This window comes from Macaca thibetana, chromosome 16, assembly GCF_024542745.1.
Source record: "Macaca thibetana thibetana isolate TM-01 chromosome 16, ASM2454274v1, whole genome shotgun sequence".
Classification (NCBI taxonomy): domain Eukaryota; kingdom Metazoa; phylum Chordata; class Mammalia; order Primates; family Cercopithecidae; genus Macaca; species Macaca thibetana.
In genome coordinates, this window is record NC_065593.1 from 44,344,892 (window position 1) to 44,362,625 (window position 17,734).

At 43.3% G+C, this 17,734-nt stretch overlaps 4 protein-coding genes across 11 annotated transcripts in view; 2 read left to right on the forward strand and 2 right to left on the reverse strand.

Moving 5' to 3' along the window:
• The window catches only part of LOC126939627 (nucleoside diphosphate kinase A), a 446,836-nt gene that overhangs the window by 393,801 nt on the left and 35,301 nt on the right, over nucleotides 1-17,734 (reverse strand). The gene's annotated exons all lie outside the window — the stretch shown is intronic.
• MRPL27 (mitochondrial ribosomal protein L27) overlaps nucleotides 1-17,734 on the forward strand; it is a 464,439-nt gene that overhangs the window by 69,920 nt on the left and 376,785 nt on the right. The window lies entirely within an intron of this gene.
• On the forward strand, nucleotides 1,913-8,585 carry ANKRD40CL (ANKRD40 C-terminal like). Of its 2 annotated transcripts, none has more exons than XM_050765146.1 (4): nucleotides 1,913-2,158; nucleotides 2,609-2,748; nucleotides 6,042-6,202; nucleotides 8,116-8,585. In XM_050765146.1, exons 2-4 carry the CDS (start codon nucleotides 2,709-2,711, stop codon nucleotides 8,257-8,259), a joined length of 345 nt encoding a protein of 114 aa, XP_050621103.1. In that variant the 5' UTR covers nucleotides 1,913-2,158; nucleotides 2,609-2,708; the 3' UTR covers nucleotides 8,260-8,585. The 2 variants fall into 2 exon arrangements, with proteins under 2 accessions (XP_050621103.1, XP_050621102.1); XM_050765145.1 differs by lacking the exon at nucleotides 1,913-2,158 and adding an exon at nucleotides 5,362-5,441 and having other exon boundaries at nucleotides 2,208-2,752; nucleotides 8,116-8,425.
• LUC7L3 (LUC7 like 3 pre-mRNA splicing factor) overlaps nucleotides 16,646-17,734 on the reverse strand; it is a 31,330-nt gene continuing 30,241 nt past the window's right edge. For 6 of the 7 annotated variants that reach the window (XM_050765079.1, XM_050765080.1, XM_050765081.1 and 3 more), the window contains one exon: nucleotides 16,646-17,734. This exon is cut by the window's right edge. The gene's annotated coding sequence lies outside the window, so the exon portion shown is untranslated. The other variant, XM_050765083.1, reaches the window with a different exon arrangement.

Sequence of the window (17,734 nt, forward strand, 5' to 3'; positions counted from 1 at the left end):
ATGATAGTGATGGATTATGACCCACTGAATAAAATAAGAATCCATGAGTTCACAATGATAATAAATGAATGAATGGATGAGAAGAAAAGCTCTTTCTTTTTTTTATTCTTTGTAGAGATGGAGTATCACCATGTTGGCCAGGCTGGTCTCGAACTCCTGGGCTCAAGCAATCCTCTCACCTTGGCATGAGCCACTACTCCCGGCACGACTTTCTGTAAGTTTGAAATTATATCAGAATTAAAAGCTGCCTCTCACAGGCTCACACACACGCAAAACTAATACATGGGTAAAAGGGCCCACTAAATGCCCAGCATAATGAATGGAACAAGTCACATGACAAGGCCTGTGTGGCAGTTGATTGTCCCCCCAACACACTTTGCTTTCTTCCTTCCTAATCGACCTTGATTTTTAGTACCAGTAGATTTTTTTTTTAACTAAAACATGTAATACTTTAATTTTAAACATTAAAATTCATTAAAAGGCCAGGCACGGTGGCTCACACCTGTAATCCCAGCACTTGAGGAGGCTGAGGCAGGTGGATCACCTGCGGTCAGGAGTTCAAGACCAGCCTGGCCAACATAGCAAAACCCCATCTCTACTAAAAAAAAAAAACAAAAATTAGCTGGGCACGGTGGCACACACCTGTAATCCCAGCTATTTATAGGGAGGCGGAGGCAGGAGAATTGCTTGAACCTGGGAGATGGAGGTTGCAGTGAGCTGAGATCCCGTCATTGCACTCCAGCCCGGGCAACAAGAGCGAAACTCCTTCTCAAAAACTAAAATAAATTAAAAGAAGAAAGTGTGTTCCCCTAAATAAGAAAAAAATGAGTGTTGTTGAGTGAACATGTGAGTGAATGAGTGAATCAGTGAACAGGGAGTGAGTGAATGAATGGACTGAACAGGTGAGCAAAGTGAGAATGAACTGAGGCTTCCCCTCAAGTGCCAGACCTTTTCATCTACAGTTTCCCTGCACCTGTAGCCACACCCACTCAGGGGAGGAGGCCCAGGATGCCTTTTTTATGGCTGACCACACCCTGGCAGCCAGGCTGGCCAAAGTGCATTTTCTCAGAGTCCGGGCCAGGGGATCCCTGCTACTTCCGCCTCTCCATTGCCCCACCCCACCCTTCCCCTGTTCTTGCAGAAAGACACACCAGCGTTCTGGGAAGACAGCGTCAGCCTAGCAGCCAGGTGACCCAGGTCCGGTGCCAGGCCTGTGCCTGACTGGCCACGTGACTAGTGGTAAACATTTCACTTCCTAAGGCCTCAGTTTCCCTGTTTGCTCCTTTAAGCAGTTTGGCCAAATCAGTGGTTCACAGTCTTGGCTGCACATTGAAATCAGCTGGGAACCTTTTGAATGTTCTGGGGCTCTGATTGCATCCAGACCAACTAAATCAGACTCTTTATAGGGTGGGACCTGGGCATCCACAGTTTTTAAAGCTTCCCAGGTGACTTCAATGCACACCACGTTTGAGAGCCAGTGGGCTACGATCTCCATAGCTGCCTCCGGCTTTTTTTGTTTTGTTTTGTTTTGTTGTTGTTTGGGGGTTTTTTTTGGTGTTTTTTTTATTTTATTTATTTTTTTATTTATTTTGAGATGGAGTCTTGCTCTGTCGCCAAGACTGGAGTGCAATAGTGCGATCTCGGCTCACTGCAACATCTGCCTCCCAGGTTCAAGTGATTCTTCTGTCTCAGCCTCCTGAGTAGCTGGGATTATAGGCGCACGCCACCACGCCCAGCTAATTTTTTGTATTTTAGTAGAGACGGGGTTTCACCGAGTTGCCCAGGCTAGTCTCGAACTCCTGAGTTCCAGCAATCCACCCACCTCAGCCTCCCAAAGTGCTAGGATTACTGGCGTGAGCCACCACGCCCAGCCAGCTCCCTCTAGTTTTTTGCTGCTGAGGCCCACCCTGATGCCCCGTCTGTTTGCCCGTCTTTTGTCATTGGAGGGTTAAATGAAATGTGAGTGTCACCCGAACATCTGGGTTCCTATCTGTGCACCTCCTCCTGTCTTCAGGCTGCCTTTGAGGCAGCAGCCTCACTGGGGACTTTGACCAGCCCCACCCATTCTTCACTGAACCTCCTGCTCCAGCCTCTGCCTCCTCCATTTTGATGTCTAGAATCAGGGGATCCAGGATCATCAACAAGGTCATTTTCCCAGGTAAGGAAGGGTCTTTCTGCTTCTTTCTTGTCATGCACAGCTGCTGAGGAAGGGGCTGGGAGAAAAGACAGTGAAATGGGGAGGAAGATTCCATTCAAACCAAGAAACAAAGTGTTTGGTTTTTCTTACCCCTGATGAAGAAGCTACCAACCTTTTCCAAGGAGGTGCTGGCCCCCTTCTCGGGTCTGGCTGGGTGCCTGCTGTGCCTCTCAGGCCTCCCCTCTGAAGGGCACCATTCCCTTGGGTGGGTACTACTGGTTTGCACCATCTTCCAGTGGAGACAGCCTAAGAAGGGAGTCTGGAGCCTTGAACTTCAGTACCTTCCTTCACTGGCCTCACCCTGTGCAAATCATGCCACACACTGGAGCCTCCTTTTCCCTGTCTATAAAATAAAAATGGCCCTGCGCTATCTCACTGGGCTGGCAAGAACACACTGTTGTTGCCTTGCAGACAGGTGTGCTGAGGCTGTAGAAAGTGCTTTTTATTTGGTTGGGAGCTTGTGCATAAATGCGAGAGGGGCTGCACATCTGACGGACTACTGAGGTGACTCATGGCTGAACCGGAACAGGATATCGGGGAGAAGCCAGCAGGTGAGTCTGGGAGTCCTGTTCCCAACATGGTCCTCAAGGAGGATGGGGCAGGGGGCTGGGGAAGGCTGGGACAGGGGTGAGGCTGTTTCCAGCAGTGCCCCGTGTCCTCCCCCACTCTGCCAGTGGGGTAGTGAAAAGCAGAGCAACTAGACCAAATGTCCTTTCAGAAGGAAGCAAGTGTCTATAGCTACAATAAATAATAATAGCAGCCGGCAATTACTGGTGCTTACCACTGCTAGGAAGTTGTACCTTCTGTGTACTTTGTCATCGACTTCTTACAATCTGGTGAGGTAGGATGGTTAACCCCATTTTCAGATCAGAGAGGGTATATAACTTGCCCAAGGTATCAAATTTGCCAAGTGGCAGAGGAATTCACACCCAAATCTGCCTGAGTGCAAAGGGCATGCTTTGTGACCTCTATGAGACCCTGTCCATTCACAGAGCTGGACACTGATCACAGAATAAAATGCTTTCAAACCTAGTGGAGGGGGCAGGGAAAGTTCTTGGGCTGTGTGTTGGGTGAGTTAGCAGTGAGGCAGGAAGGCCTTGTTTCAGGTCAGGTACTGGTATCTGTATCAGGTATCGGTATCAGGTCAGGTACTGGCAGGTGGGCTGCAGCCCAGCTGCTACAGGGGCTGCCTGAGAAGGGGCCACAGCCCTGAGCCACCTCCAGGGTCCAGCACTGAAAGGCAAAGAGAAGACTGCAGATCCCCGCTCACTAGGGGAGGGGACATTATTCCTGTTCTGGGAAGGGGCTGAGTTGGGCAGGAGCGTCTCATCTCCTTGGAGGCATTTGGCAGGGTGGCACAAACAGGGCTGACTTCATAAGGCTATAATCAGTGCAGTTGCCCAGGGCCTTGCATTCAGAAAGGCCCTGGCTTGGGGTTCAACATTCTGTGGTTGTTGACTTGAAATGTATCATAATTTTAGCCTTGAACGTGTTTTGTGAGTGGAGTCAGATGGGACAATGGAGCATGTGCCAGGGTTGGGAGTTGGAGCCTCAGCTCATGCGTATGGTCTCCACACCCAGACCAGCCCCACCACTGCTGTAACCCTCTGCCAGAGTCCCTCATTCCGCTGTCACCTTTGCCCAGGCAAAACAAGGATCAGAAGTTGAGGAGTGGCAGGCAGCCCTGGACACACTCACCCACCCCCATCCAGCTAGTTGGCGCGTTCCAGTGGGGAGGTCGCAATACCTTGGGCGTCACCCATTTGCCCTGGGTTGCAGCAGCGGCTGTGAGAAGGGGAAATTGGTTTCCTCTTCATTTTCCTTTTGCACTCGGCTCTGCAAATTATGTAGTTGGCCCTGGTCACATCCATGTCTGGCCATTTACCAACCTGAAGAAATTACTTCCCCTTTCAGCCTCAATTTTCCTGTCTGAAAATGAAAATAATAATGTCCATACCCCACAAGATTCTTTTGCGGACAGTGAGGATTTTCTCTTTTCCAGAATTCAAGTCTGATTATGACAGCTCTCTGCTAAAAACTAGAATGGCCTGGTGGTGTTTTAAGACAAAGACCAAAACCTTTCGTCTAGACCAATGCTGCCCAATAGAAATGTAACGCAAGTCACATATGTAATTTAAAATTGCTAGTAGCCACGTTTTAAAAAGTAAAAACAGGTGAAACTAATTTTAATAATATACTTCACCCACTATATACAAATCATTATATCAACATATAAGTATGAAAATTTTTTATTGCCTCCAAAATCCAGGGTATATTTTACCTTATTGCGTATCTTATCTCATGTGACAATTGGACTAACTGGCCCCTGCCAGCCTGTCTGACACTCAGTCCCCCTATGCTCTCTGCCCTGCAGCCATCCTGAACTCTCCACAGGGTCCTGTGAAAAGCTCTTCACCTCCTCTGCCCTCTGGATCTAGTTAAGCCTATTCATCCTTCAGATGTCAGCTCCAATAATCAACCTTCACGGAGGCCTCCCTTGACCCCTAACATGCTTTCAAAGTATTGTGTATTGCACATTCATCATGCCCCCCACAACTGTGATTTCCCATTTATTAACATCTGTCTCTTGTCCTAACCTGCAAACTCCAGGACAGAGACATTGGGATTTTTGAATATTATTTCCCCAGGCCTTAGCCCAGTGCCTGGTGCAAAGCAGGCTTTCAACATGTTCAGTGGATATTGTAAGAAAGAAAGAAGTACGCAAAAGGCCTGGCATATGCAAAGCACTTTAAATATTCACTCCTTTCCCTTCCCTCTGGGTGAGAAAATTTCTCCTTATAAAGGCACCCTCCTCACTGTGTATCTCTGCTAGAGAACTGAAGACATAAAGCACTCTGTGCCAAAAATATTTAAGTAAAAACTTGAGCTAAGCACAGAGATTATAAATATTTCTTCCCCAGATTACGCACCATTTAAAAATACTGTCTCAGCTCCTTTTCATGATTTGGGTGGTGATTAAAGAAAATTACTCTTCAAGACTGAAAGTCATTACTGCCCTTTTCCTGACTTGCCTTTTCCCTTGAGAAGGGGAGGATAAGCTGCAGGGCAGGAAATGGAAGTGGGGCATCCTTGTCCTTTGTCTGGCGGACAGCCAACTGGTGAGGTACTGCTCCTTCTCAGCTCTCTCCTGATTCTTTCGCCAGTGAATATAAACAACAAGGCACAGATCCACACTTGCCAATGGATCCAAGTGATAACAGGAAACCCAACGACATCTGTCTAGGTGAAGACTCAGCCCCTACGTGACCATGTAGCAAAGCCAAACTGACATTCTGGTTTCCATTTGGACTTTTAGTTCATACTGTATCTTCTCAGGACAGTTAAGTTGGAATACAATGCCACTGTCCTAAAAGATGCTAGAATTATCCTATTTCTGGAGGAGTGGGGGTGGTGGGTAGGAATCTCAAGAGCTATTTGCTCCTCTGCACAGTAGCTTCTTTAAGGACACCAGGGCCCCCAGGGCTATACATTTCCCTGAAGCTTACCAGATAAGGTATGGGCGCCTGCTATGTATTGCCCAAGGGTGATGTGTTTAAATATCCATTGCATATTTTAAATCCTTGGCTGGCTTAAAGCTGCAAGCTTTCTGTTTTCAGTGGATATAATGGGGGCATACATCCTGGAGCTTGCCCAACACTCCAAGAAAAGAAGCCTCAGCTAATGCAAAGTGTGTATGTGCCCGTGAAAGCTCCATGTCTACTTAACATTCAGTTTTTAGGATTATTTATGCCATAATAATAGCTATGAAAATCTCTAACAGGTATTTTGTTTCCTTTACAAATTGTATTTGAATTTATGGGTGATTTAGAGCTTGTGCTTAAAGTCAGAATTCAGAACCCCAAAGAAAATGACTTCATTGAAATTGAACTGAAGAGGCAAGAACTGAGTTACCAAAACCTACTAAAAGTGAGTTGCTGTGAACTGGGGATTAACCCAGAACAAGTGGAGAAGATCAGAAAGCTACCAAACACACTGCTCAGAAAGGTAAGGGTTAAGAGTTTCTAAATGCAGAATCACAGTGGGTGACATCATGTTCTCGGAGCCAATCGTTTACACTTTTGCATTTCATGACACCAGAAATCCTGGCTGCAGAATAACCAAACATGGTAGCTAGGTCATTTTCAATCCCGCGCTTTTAAGATTTGCACATCTAATCCATAAACCTTTTGAAAACCTCTGAATGGTCCGGTCACAGTGGCTCACGCCAGTACAATCCCAGCACTTTGGGAAGCCGAGGTGGGGGGATCACAAGGTCAGGAGATGGAGACCATCCTGGCCAACATGGTGAAACCCCGTCTCTACTAAAAGTACAAAAATTAGCTGGGCATGGCAGTGGGTGCCTGTAATCACAGCTACTCAGGAGGCTGAGGCAGGAGAATTGCTTGAACTCACGAGGCGGAGGTTGCGGTGAGTAAGCCGAGATAGCACCACTGCACTCCAGCCTGGTGACAGAGCTAGACTCTGTCTCAAAAAAAAACAAACCTCTGAATGACAAGTGACTCCCCAATTTAAGACTTTAGTTCAGTGCTTTTGGCCCTACCGATCTCTGCAAAACTGACTGGTTAACATAAAATGACATAGTCCTCAGGAAAGAAAACACAAACCCGTCCTTGTTTGCTTAGCAAAGCGTGGGTTTGCTAAGCATTTGAAATATTAGCAAACAAAAATTGTTTTGCATTTTTATATATTTCCCAGATTCAAAATACAGATCTTAATTTTTAATTTTGGAAAGGAAATCTTATTTCTTTGAAAATTTTTCTTTAAAGCTTTCAAAATTCCTTTGGCAATTTTTTTGTTTTTTATTTTTTTGAGACAGGGTCTCACTCTGCCACCCACAATGGAACGCAATGGCATGATCATAGCTCACTGCAGCCTCAAAATCCTCGGCTCAAGTAATCCTCCCATCTTAGCCTCCAGAGTAGCTGGTACTACAGGGACACACAACCACGCTCTGTTAATTTTTTTTTTTTTTTTTTAGAAATGGGTCTTGCTATATTGCCCAGTCTGTTCTCAAACCCCTGGTCTCACCCTCCTAAGTACTGGGATAACAGGCGGTGAGCTGCTGTGCCTTTGGCAATTCTTACTGGCGTCTTGGCTGATAGTGTATATTCCTTGTAAACATGTCAAGGGATGATCATGCCTTCCAGATACCTTAACAATAAAAATCTGCTGGGTGTGGTGTCTCATGCTTGTAATCCCATCACTTTGGGAGGCTGAGGTGGGTGGATTGCTTGAGCTCAGGAATTTGAGACCAGCCTGGGCAACATGGTGAAACCCTGTCTCTACAAAAAGAATACAAAAATTAGCTGGGTGTGGTAGACTTGGGAGGCTGCAGTGGAAGTGGAAGGACTGCTTGAGCCCAGGAGGTTGGAGCTGCAATGAGCTGTGACTGTGCCACTACACTCCAGGCTGGGTGACAGAGCAAGACCCTGTCTCAAAAACAACAAAAAACAAAAAAACCAAAACACCAGAACTGTCTTATAGTGACCAGGCGCAGTGGCTCACACCTGTAATCCCAGCATTTTGGGAGGCCGAGGTGGGCAGATCACCTGAAATCAGGAGTTCAAGATCAGCCTGGCCAACATGGTGAAACCTCCCTACTAAAAATACAAAAATTAGCTGGGCATGATGGCGTGTGTCTGAATCTCAGCTACTCAGGAGGCTGAGGTTGCAGTGAGCAAGTGAGGCAGGAGAATCACTTGAACCCAGGAGGCAGAGGTTGCAGTGAGCTGAGATTGCATCATTGCACTCCAGCCTGGGTGACAAGAGCAAGACTCCGTCTCAAAAGAAAAAAAAAATATGGGTTCAGAACCTGAGATGCTGAACAATATTAATATTAAGTCTTTCTATTACATTCAAATTTATTAAGTATGATATAATTTCTTTTCCACATTAAGGATAACGACATTCGAAGACTGCAGGACTCTCAGGAAGTGGAACTCATTTTAATGAAAAATGGAAGCTCTGGATTGACAGAATATATACCATCTCTGACAGAAAGGCCCTGCTATAATAGCAAAGCTGCAAAAATGACTTATTAAATAATCCCAGGAATGGCCGAGCGTGGTGGCTCATGCCTGTAATCTCAGCACTTTAGGAAGCCAAGGTGGGCAGATCACCTGAGGTCAGGAGTTCTAGACCAGCCTGGCCAACAATATAGTGAAACCCCGTCTCTACTAAAAAAAATACAAAAATTAGCTAGGTGTGGTGGCATACACCTGTAGTCCCAGCTACATGGGAAGCTGAGGCAGGAGAATCGCCTGAACCCAGGAGGCAGAGGTTGCAGTGAGCTGAGACTGCACCACTGCACTCCAGCCTGGCAACAGAGCAACACTCTTTTGAAATAAATAAATAAATAAATGATTAATCGATCCTAGGAATCAAAAACTGAAATCATTATTTCATAAATAATGAAGTCTGGATGCATATACCAATTTGCCTAACTTCATGTTTGAACTGTGAGAAATTATTGTTTCCTCATCTCCAATTTCTCTGGGCTAGGAGAAGAGTTAAGTTCAGGGTTTTGACAAACAGCTATAAAAAACATCGCAAGGTATGATATTTACAACAAGGGCAGTTTATTTTGTAGAGTTGTGCCCCAATCCTGATGAGTATAGGTGTGCTTTATGAGATTCAGTCAGGACAAATGGCCAGGGTCTCTTCACGTGAACCCACATGGGCAGGGTGAGCTGATGGTGCTGGGAAAGCCAGGACCCACTTGGCAACACAAGTTCTATTAGTGTTCCTTTTTTTTTTTTTTTTTAAAGACAGAGAGAGTTTCACTCTGTTGCCCAGCCTGAAGTGTAATGGCATGATCTTGGCTCACTGCAACCTCTGCCTCCTGGGTTCAAGCGATTCTCGTGCCTCAGCCTCCCAAGTAGCTGGAATTATAGGCATGAACCACCATGCCCGGCTAATTTTTGTATTTTTAGCAGAGATGGGGTTTCACCATGTTGCCCAGGCTGGTCTTGAACTCCTGACCTAAGGTGATCCACCCGCCTCAGCCTCCCAAAGTACTGGGATTACAAGTGTGAGCCACTGTGCTCAGGCCCCACTAACTTTTTTACTTTTTTTTTTTTGAGACAAGAGTCTTGCTCTGTCATCCAGGCTGGAGTGCAGTGGCGTGATCTCGGCTCACTGCAACCTCTGCCTCCTTGGTTCAAGTGATTCTCCTGCCTCAGCCTCCTGAATTGCTGGGACTATAGGCATGTGCCACCACACCCGGCTAATTTTTGTATTTTTAGTGGAGATGGGGTTTCACCATGTTGGCCAGGATGGCCTCGAACTGACCCCAAGTGATCTCTTGGCCTCCCAAAGTGCTGGGATTACAGGTGTAAGCCACTGTGCCCAGCCAATTGTCCTCATTTTTAAACGTGTCCCATACTATCACTTCCTGTTTACACCTTTTTAAATTCATCTACAAAATGGCATGATTTCTGAGTTGAGAAATAATGCCTTTTTTTTTTTGAGATGGAGTCTCACTGTCACCCAGGCTGGAGTGCAATGGCACGATCTTGGCTCACTGCAATCTCCACCTCCCGGTTTCAAGCAATTCTCCTGCCTCAGCCTCCCAAGTGGCTGGGATTACAGGCATGCTCCACAATGCCTGGCTAACTTTGGTATTTTTAGTAGAGACGAGGTTTTGCCATGTTGGCCAGGTTGGTCTCGAACTCTTCACCTCAAGTGATCTGCCCGCCTCGGCCTCCTAAAGTGCTGGGATTACAGGTGTGAGCCACCGCATCTGTCCAAATATGTTTTAAACTTTACTTTTTAAGACGAGGTCTTGGCCAGGCACAGTGGCTCACATCTGTAATTCTAGTTACTCAGGAGGCTGAGGCAAGAGAATCGCTTGAACCTGCAAAATAGAGGTTGTAATGAGCCTGCACTCCAGCCTGGGAGACAGAGTGAGTCTCCGTTTCAAAAAACAAAAAAAGGACAATATCTCACTATGTTGGCCAGGCTGGTCTGGAACTCCTGGGCTCAAGTGATCCTCCCACCTTGGCCTCCCAGAGTGCTAGGATTACAGACATGGCCACTATGCCCAACCAATAACGATTAACACCTTTGAGGCCATTTTTAACATACCACTTACAGAGTAGGCGAGGCACAGCCCACACCACTGGTCTGTTAAATAAACTGAAACACCAGCTGGTGCCCTCACATACGTCTAAAGTGAGCTGTCATCACATCCCATGCTATGTTCCTCCCTAACATACTCCCTAGGATCCTTCCAGGTCAGCTTCCTTGCCAAATTCTAGTTAATAACTCTGCTTGCACCTTGTACAGGCTCATGCAATGGCTTGACCCTATCTACCCACTTTTACTCACACACACCACACTGTCACTTTACATACCTGTTCCTCCTAGACCACGAAGTCATCTCTAATCCTTGTGGGAGAGGTATACATAAAATACCAAAACTCCTTATGGCCAAAGCGTAATGTCTTACTTGCATCCCAGCACATGCCGTCAGCCACTGTTCCTTCAACTCCAATTTCTCAGTAGTTCAACTTTGATGAAGGGCAGTGGACACATAGGCAGCACATCAAAATTTATCTTACCCAACTGTTCAAAACAGAGAAAAATGGTTCCAATAATAATAAGCGTGTCCTGTTTCATTCAGAAAATGTCATTTGAGACCATCTGCAACTTGCTCATTATTTGTGGCCTCCAGGAACAAGGTGACAGAAGCACTTCAGCAGAGTGCAGCTCAGCTTCTAAACTGCATTTTTTTTTTAACTTTGAGGCCAGGCACAGTGGCTCACGCCTGTAATCCCAGGAGTTCGAGTTTAGCCTAAGCAACGTAGCAAGACCCTATCTCTTAAAAGAAAAAAATACAAAAAACTTTGGGGGCGCGTATCACTGTCACCCAGGCTGGAGTGCGGCGGCATGATCTCGGCTCACTGTGCAACCTGTCTCGCAGGTTCAAGTGATTCTCATGCCTCAGCCACCCAAGTAGATGGGATTACAGGCATGCATCACCATGCCCAGCTAATGTTTTAAAAAAAATTTTGACAGTTTTGTCATGTTGGCCAGGCTAGTCTCGAACTCCTGGCTTCATGTGATGTGCCTGCTTCAGTTTCCCAAAGTGCTGAAATTACAGGTGTGAGCCAACACGCCCGGCCAAAACTCATTTTCTATAACACAAGTAAGTCTTAAGGCTGCAGATTATCAGTAAAACAAAATTTGAAAAGCTTCAAGAGTAATTTGATTAGTCTTCACCTCATGCATTGATTATAAAAAACTAATCCCTGAGTAAGGTGCAATTCCACTGATTTTATTTTATTTATTTATTTAGAGACAGAGTCTTACTGTGTCACCAAGGCTGGAGTGCAGTGGCGCAATCTTGGCTCACTGCAACCTCTGCCTCCTGGGTTCAAGTGATTCTCCTGCCTGTCTCCCAAGCAGCTGGGACTACAGGGGCCCACCACCATGCCCAGTAATTTTTTTTTTTTTTTTTTGTATTTTCAGTAGAGATGGGGTTCCACTATGTTGACCAGACTGGTCTTGAACTCCTGACTTCGTGATCCACCCACCTCAGCCTCCCAAAGTGCTGGGATTACAAGCGTGAGCCACCGCACCCGGCCAATTCCACCAATTTTTAAAATGGCCTTACCAAAATGCCATCCTGATAAGTCCCAGAACCATTTAGGTTGAAATATGAAATGACCTAGAATTCTTAGTTGTTCATAACCTCTGTGCACTTTTAATAGGGTGATTAGTAACTCACAGCCCTACCCCTTTCCACTCCCCTTTCAGAAGTCCTACGTACAAGGCACGGCCCTGAGGGTGCCACTGCTGTAGTGAGGACAGATTCCATAGTGGAGGGGGCTGAAGCTGCACCTTGGTGTATCCAAAGGTATCAGTTACTCCACAGCACATAGGAACACTCAGGGATGTGTGTTGGACGAACTCACAACCAAGCCCTATGCTCATACTGAGGGGATCCAAGTTTTACCTGGGGCATAGTTGAGGGGTAACAGGGCTAGTGTGAACTGACGTAGGGCCTTAGTTATATGAGCCTTGTGAATCTGCAAGTGCAATTCAAATTTCCATCACTTTCCTCGTTTTAAAGAGTAAACATTTTTGTGTTCACGGTACCCCTACTAAAATTAGAACAAGGCCAAAGCAGCAGCCTCTCTGAAATGACAATCTAACTTGGGCCAGGGAAAGGAGTACAGCACAGTCCAGCAGTTTTCCTTCGCAGAATGGCATAAATCTGAGAAAAGCTTCTTTGGAAGCTGCTTAGACAGGAAAACAAAAGCATCAGCTCCCTGGCTGGCAGACAAGTAGAAATTATGTTAAGATGAAAATAAGGTATCACACAGAAAACATACATTTAGGTCTCGTTTCTAGCTTTTATTTTTTGAGACGGAGTCTTGCTCTTGTCGCCATTTCTAGCTTTTTAAGAACTACAATTAAGACCTCAATCTGAAGACTGGGCACAGTGGCTCATACCTGTAATCCCAGCACTTTGGGAGGCCGGGGTGGGCCTGATCATTTGAGGTCAGGAGTTTGAGACCAGCCTGGACAACATGGTGAAACCCTGTCTCTACTGAAAATACAAAAAAAAGAGCCAGGTGTGGTTGCACGCACCTGTAATCAATCCCAGCTACTTGGCAGGCTGAGGCATGAGAATGGCTTGAACCCTGGAGGCAGAGGTTGCAGTGAGCTGAGCTCGTGCCACCGCACTCCAGCCTGGGTGACAAGAGAGAGACCCTGTCTCAAACAAAATAAAACCTTAAATTGGGCACTCAAGAAACAGTATCTTTAAATTTGTCACTCACTGATGGTTAGTTTTATGAAATACACTACAGCTTATATATATTAGTAACTACCTGCGCCAAGACATTTTCCCATTCTTTTTAAATTTTATTAAGAAATATCGTACATACAAAAGCACATAAACATACAGCTTAAAAAAGAAAATGCCCACAGGGCTTCGGAAACAGACCCTCGCCAGTTCCTCTGAAGACCCCTCTCTGCCCTCACGATCACCTGTCCCTCCGTCAGAACGGCTAACATTAAATGTTGTCTTAATCGTTTCCTTTTATCATGTATTTGACAGCCTGTTTTTGACTTTCATCGAAATGGAACCACAGTGATGTCTTCTTCTGACTTGCTTTTTTTGATCCTTCTGTTGTTGAGTTTTGTCCATGTTCACATACAGAGCTGCAGTTCAGTTTCACTTCTGTGGAATTCCACTGTTGGAATATACCCACAGTATTTATCCAACGCACTGTTGGTGGACACTCAGGGTCTTCCCAGGTTTTTTCTTCTTTTCTTCCTATTACACGCAATGCTTAAATCCATCCCCTGGTACACATGTGTGAGAGTTTCTCTAGGGTATGTATCCGAGAGTGAATGGCTATGAGAGGTTATGGCACACCCACTTATGCCAAATTGTTTCCCGTTTCCCAAAGTTGTTGTTCCTAAACATTCTTAAATCTGTTGACAAATGACCTATTTGGGATGGCTGAGGGGAGGAAATAGATCAGCTACAAAACTCTTGAATTTTTAAAATAGTAAATTCAAAATTCTGATACAACAATGAAAAATACATTTACTTCTCTGCTTTGGCTTACTTGAAATGTACTTTTTAAAACTACAGGTTCAACTTAAAAGTGCTGTCTCCTTTATCTCAAAATAAATGTTTCTAAATATTACCAGGTAAAAACAGCAAGACTCAGAAGATATGTGTATACCGTCATATATTTTGAAAGATCTATACATAAATGTTTATATTTTCTCCCACCTCCCATCTCCCCACAAAGAAACTACTTGGAAGAATAACTGTTAACAGCAGCAAGCTCCTGCAGAGGAAAAACAGAGGGAGAGGAGTAATAGGAGACAGATCACTAAACACTTTTTTTTTTTAACCATGGGCAACATTACAATTATAATACAAAATTTCAAAAGTAGACCTGGGGTTCTTTCACAAACAACTAAAAAATCCCTCAGGAAATCAAACTTGAAAACTAACCCTGAATGAAGTCCCATCCCACAGAATTGTATACATAATAATAACTTCAGGTGTTTTGTTTCATGCACATAACATGTTTAAAAACATATTCACATAGCCCATCGGCAATGCATTTTTAAAAACAGAATGGATGAGGGCTCAGAGAACTTCCGCCATAAAAATGTTCAGTTCTTACAACTCTGAAAACTTCAATCAGAAGGTGGCTGAGCTCAACCAATGTGGTCCAAGTGTTCTCAGACCTCGGAAATAAGGTTGATTATCCTCTGTGACACTAACTATATTTAAGGAACCAGAATGCCTAAGGAGAGGGGGTAAAAATATCTGAGCTGAGCAGTATGACTAGGTTATTATAAGCTCAAGATCAAGAAAACAAGAAGGATGTTTCAACCCAAACTGAAAAATGACTGGACTGTGTTTGAAGGGGAAAAAAAGTGTTTTAACAAAAAGAAGCATGATATGTATCATCTCTACATTCCAGAGGAGAGGATGTCTTGAACAGCAGACTGGTCGGTGCTCTTGAAAGGCTCAATGGAAATTAAACTATTGGACCAGTGCTATATAGTTTGATGACTGACAAAAGTTTACCCAATTTGTTTTATACTAATAAACTGTTATTTAAGAGGTCTTTGTCTTTTAGAGTTACATGTTGAATTATTTACAGATTAAATGGTGTGTCTGAGACTTGCTCAAAAATAATAGGGGACAGTGGATACAAATACAATCACTCATGAAGTATAAGAGTGGTCATGAGTCTTGTTGGTGATGAGTTAATAGAGGTTAATGATATTGTTCCTCTTTTGTGCATGTCTTTAAATTTCCAAAATAAAGTTGTTGGTTTTTTTTTTAAGACCAACTGATTGCAGATTTCAAACTTCCCAAGCAATCTGATTAAAACTGGTTTGCTCCCCTTAAAGACTTTCCAAAGAGAAAATATATATTCCCCAACTAATAACTTTTTGGTCTGCAAGGCAGAAATGTTTGTTTCTTCTACTGAACTGGTCTCAATACTGGATTCTTATGAGGTTACCAAGAATCAGTTCCTCTTCAGCCACATCAATTTTGGGTATAAAATTCAACTTCTAGGTCTCTCTCCATACTAAAGCCAGGCCTTAGTCATAGCTGCCCTGAGGAGGCAGGTCCTCCTCCCACCGCCCCCAAATCCCAGGTAACTTCAATAGTTATAATAGATCTAAGCGTCCATAGAGGAAGCCTTTTCATATGAGCTCATTGATTATACTTCATTTAAGTTAGATGTTGATTCTAGAGGAGACAGAGCAGAACAAATCTTGTATTTTAATAACTTCCTAGATTTTTTAATACTTAGGGACAGAATATGGTTTAAAAACTATCATTTTAAGTCCTTTGCTACTACAACCACAATCTTGTCAAACTACACAAAGCAGTGCCTGGGAGCTATCTTTGTGTTTGTTAGATTTTACTTCCCATTTTATCTTAATCCTCATGGGAATCATCTCTTACAAATTCAGAGATAACCCACTCATCTACTGCTGCATCTCCAAGATCAGCTAGGGAGCCAGGAGGGATCTGTCTCCACAGCATTGTTTCCAACAGAGCCTCTAAAGTGGGGGCTTCATTATTTTTCAAAGTTTGGTGGAAGAGATTTTAGTAAATTCTTTTAACAATTCATCATGCCTATTAGAATCAACACACTGTCTTAACAGTTAGGCAGTGGACCATGAGACAGAGACCTAGCAAATCCATAAACATGAAGCCACAAGACCCTCCCTGGGCAAATCATTTAACACACTCAGTTTCTTTACCTATAAACTGATAGCAGTATTTGAAAGTTATAAACCACAAGGAATTGCTATGATATATATGTGCGTGTGTATATACGTAGCTGGAGAGAATACTTTTATACAGTTGAAGAAGCTGGCTATAGATAGAAACATGCTGCCAGTTTTCCTAGATGTGACACAAAAATAATCATTTGGGGCGGGGGGGGAACCCTTGCCATATATACTACACACCCTATACACAAGTACATTTATAAACTGACACGACCGGGTGAGAAGAAATCTTGATACAGGACTTAACAAAAACTAGCACTTGAAAGCTTTTCTACATCATTATTTCATAGCTAGCTAGCTAAAGAGTGCTTGTCAGAAGGATACTTGGAATTTTCTACTAAAGGAATTTCTCAGGGATGTAAAAATATATTCTAGTTCACTGTACATCTTTGCTATTAAAAGCAAAATTCAAATTTATTCATAACCACCTAAAATTGAAGCACCATTATTTAAAACATTAGAAACTCTATAAAAATTAGTCTTAAACAGAACAAATTAGATAAAACTGTACACCAACACCTCTAGTGATAGTGTAACTCTTGTATTTAAAACAGGGGACTAGTTCAGAGTCAATAACTTTATTAGAAAAAGATTAATACTAAAACCTTTCAATGACAGAGACAATCAACTTTGTAACAGAAAGTCAGATATACTTTATTTTTACTTCTAAATCCAAAGGCTAAGTAGAGCAGAGTTGTAAAAATGAAATCCCACTTAGTCTGATTCACACGAATACTAACGTTTAATCCTGTTCTCAAAGTCCAAGAATGAAAACTTGCAATTAAACACTGAGCAAGCCACATGTTTAAGTAATATTTCTTAAAAAGTCTTAAAGAAAAAAGTATGATACAGGACCTAAGTTTTCAGTGGCATATATACTATTAACACATGTTCTGAAATCTGGTAGGTCACATCAGTCCTGAATTAACTTTTAATAATAATAATAATAAAAAAACTAACTGAGCTTTATACTTTTTCTATGCCACTATAGCTTTCTTTCACCTCATTTTTTAAATGTCGATCTTCACTTTATGCCGTTCTCAGTATTCTTCCAAAAATCTTCGAACAGTAGTCCTACAACGCAAAATTTGGGGAAAAATGATAATTAGACAACATGTAAAAGGCCAATTTTTATGAGAAAGTGTTGGCCCAGTCACTAACTGCTAATTAACATGTGTATATGGAATGCTTGTATTCTTTTTAATTATCAAGGCATCAGTGTGGTTCTTAAAGCCATGTGCCTGTGTATGCTTCCCTACGTGTGAATGACACACACAGATATAATCTTACATTGCTTTCCCAAAAGAGGAATGCCATCAACAAATAAACTAATTGGTACTTCCTTTCATTAGGAATATTTTGTCCCACGCCACTAGCCCACAGAATGAAGTTTACAGGTTTTAAGAACACTTACAGTACCTAACTTTTAATAGTTCTTAAAAAACCCAAATTCATTCTATATAGTGCATCAGTTCTTTGATTTCACAAACTGAAGGTGTCTGTCCTTGCTATTCACACTGCTGCTTTAAATGTATCAGCCAGTGAGTGACTATTCCTACATACCTATGGCTGACTGCAAATTCTCCTACACAGTAGGAAATATTAAGCACATACCTCTTATAGACTTGAGAATTGCACTGAGTGTAACAAGGCGAATAATATGAAGTGTTTATTGTATTTAAAATTCTTTAAAGATATCTAATTCTGGCCACCACTGCAGCC

Excerpts from the sequence above, each read along its gene's own strand:
- ANKRD40CL (XM_050765145.1), top strand. The coding sequence starts at position 2,709 with ATGGCTGAACCGGAACAGGATATCGGGGAGAAGCCAGCAGGTGA. Across the intron at positions 2,753-5,361 it reads GGGGAGAAGCCAGCAGGTGA|TGAATATAAACAACAAGGCA; the intron begins GTCTGGGAGTCC and ends TTCTTTCGCCAG. Across the intron at positions 5,442-6,041 it reads ACCCAACGACATCTGTCTAG|TCAGAATTCAGAACCCCAAA; the intron begins GTGAAGACTCAG and ends TTGTGCTTAAAG.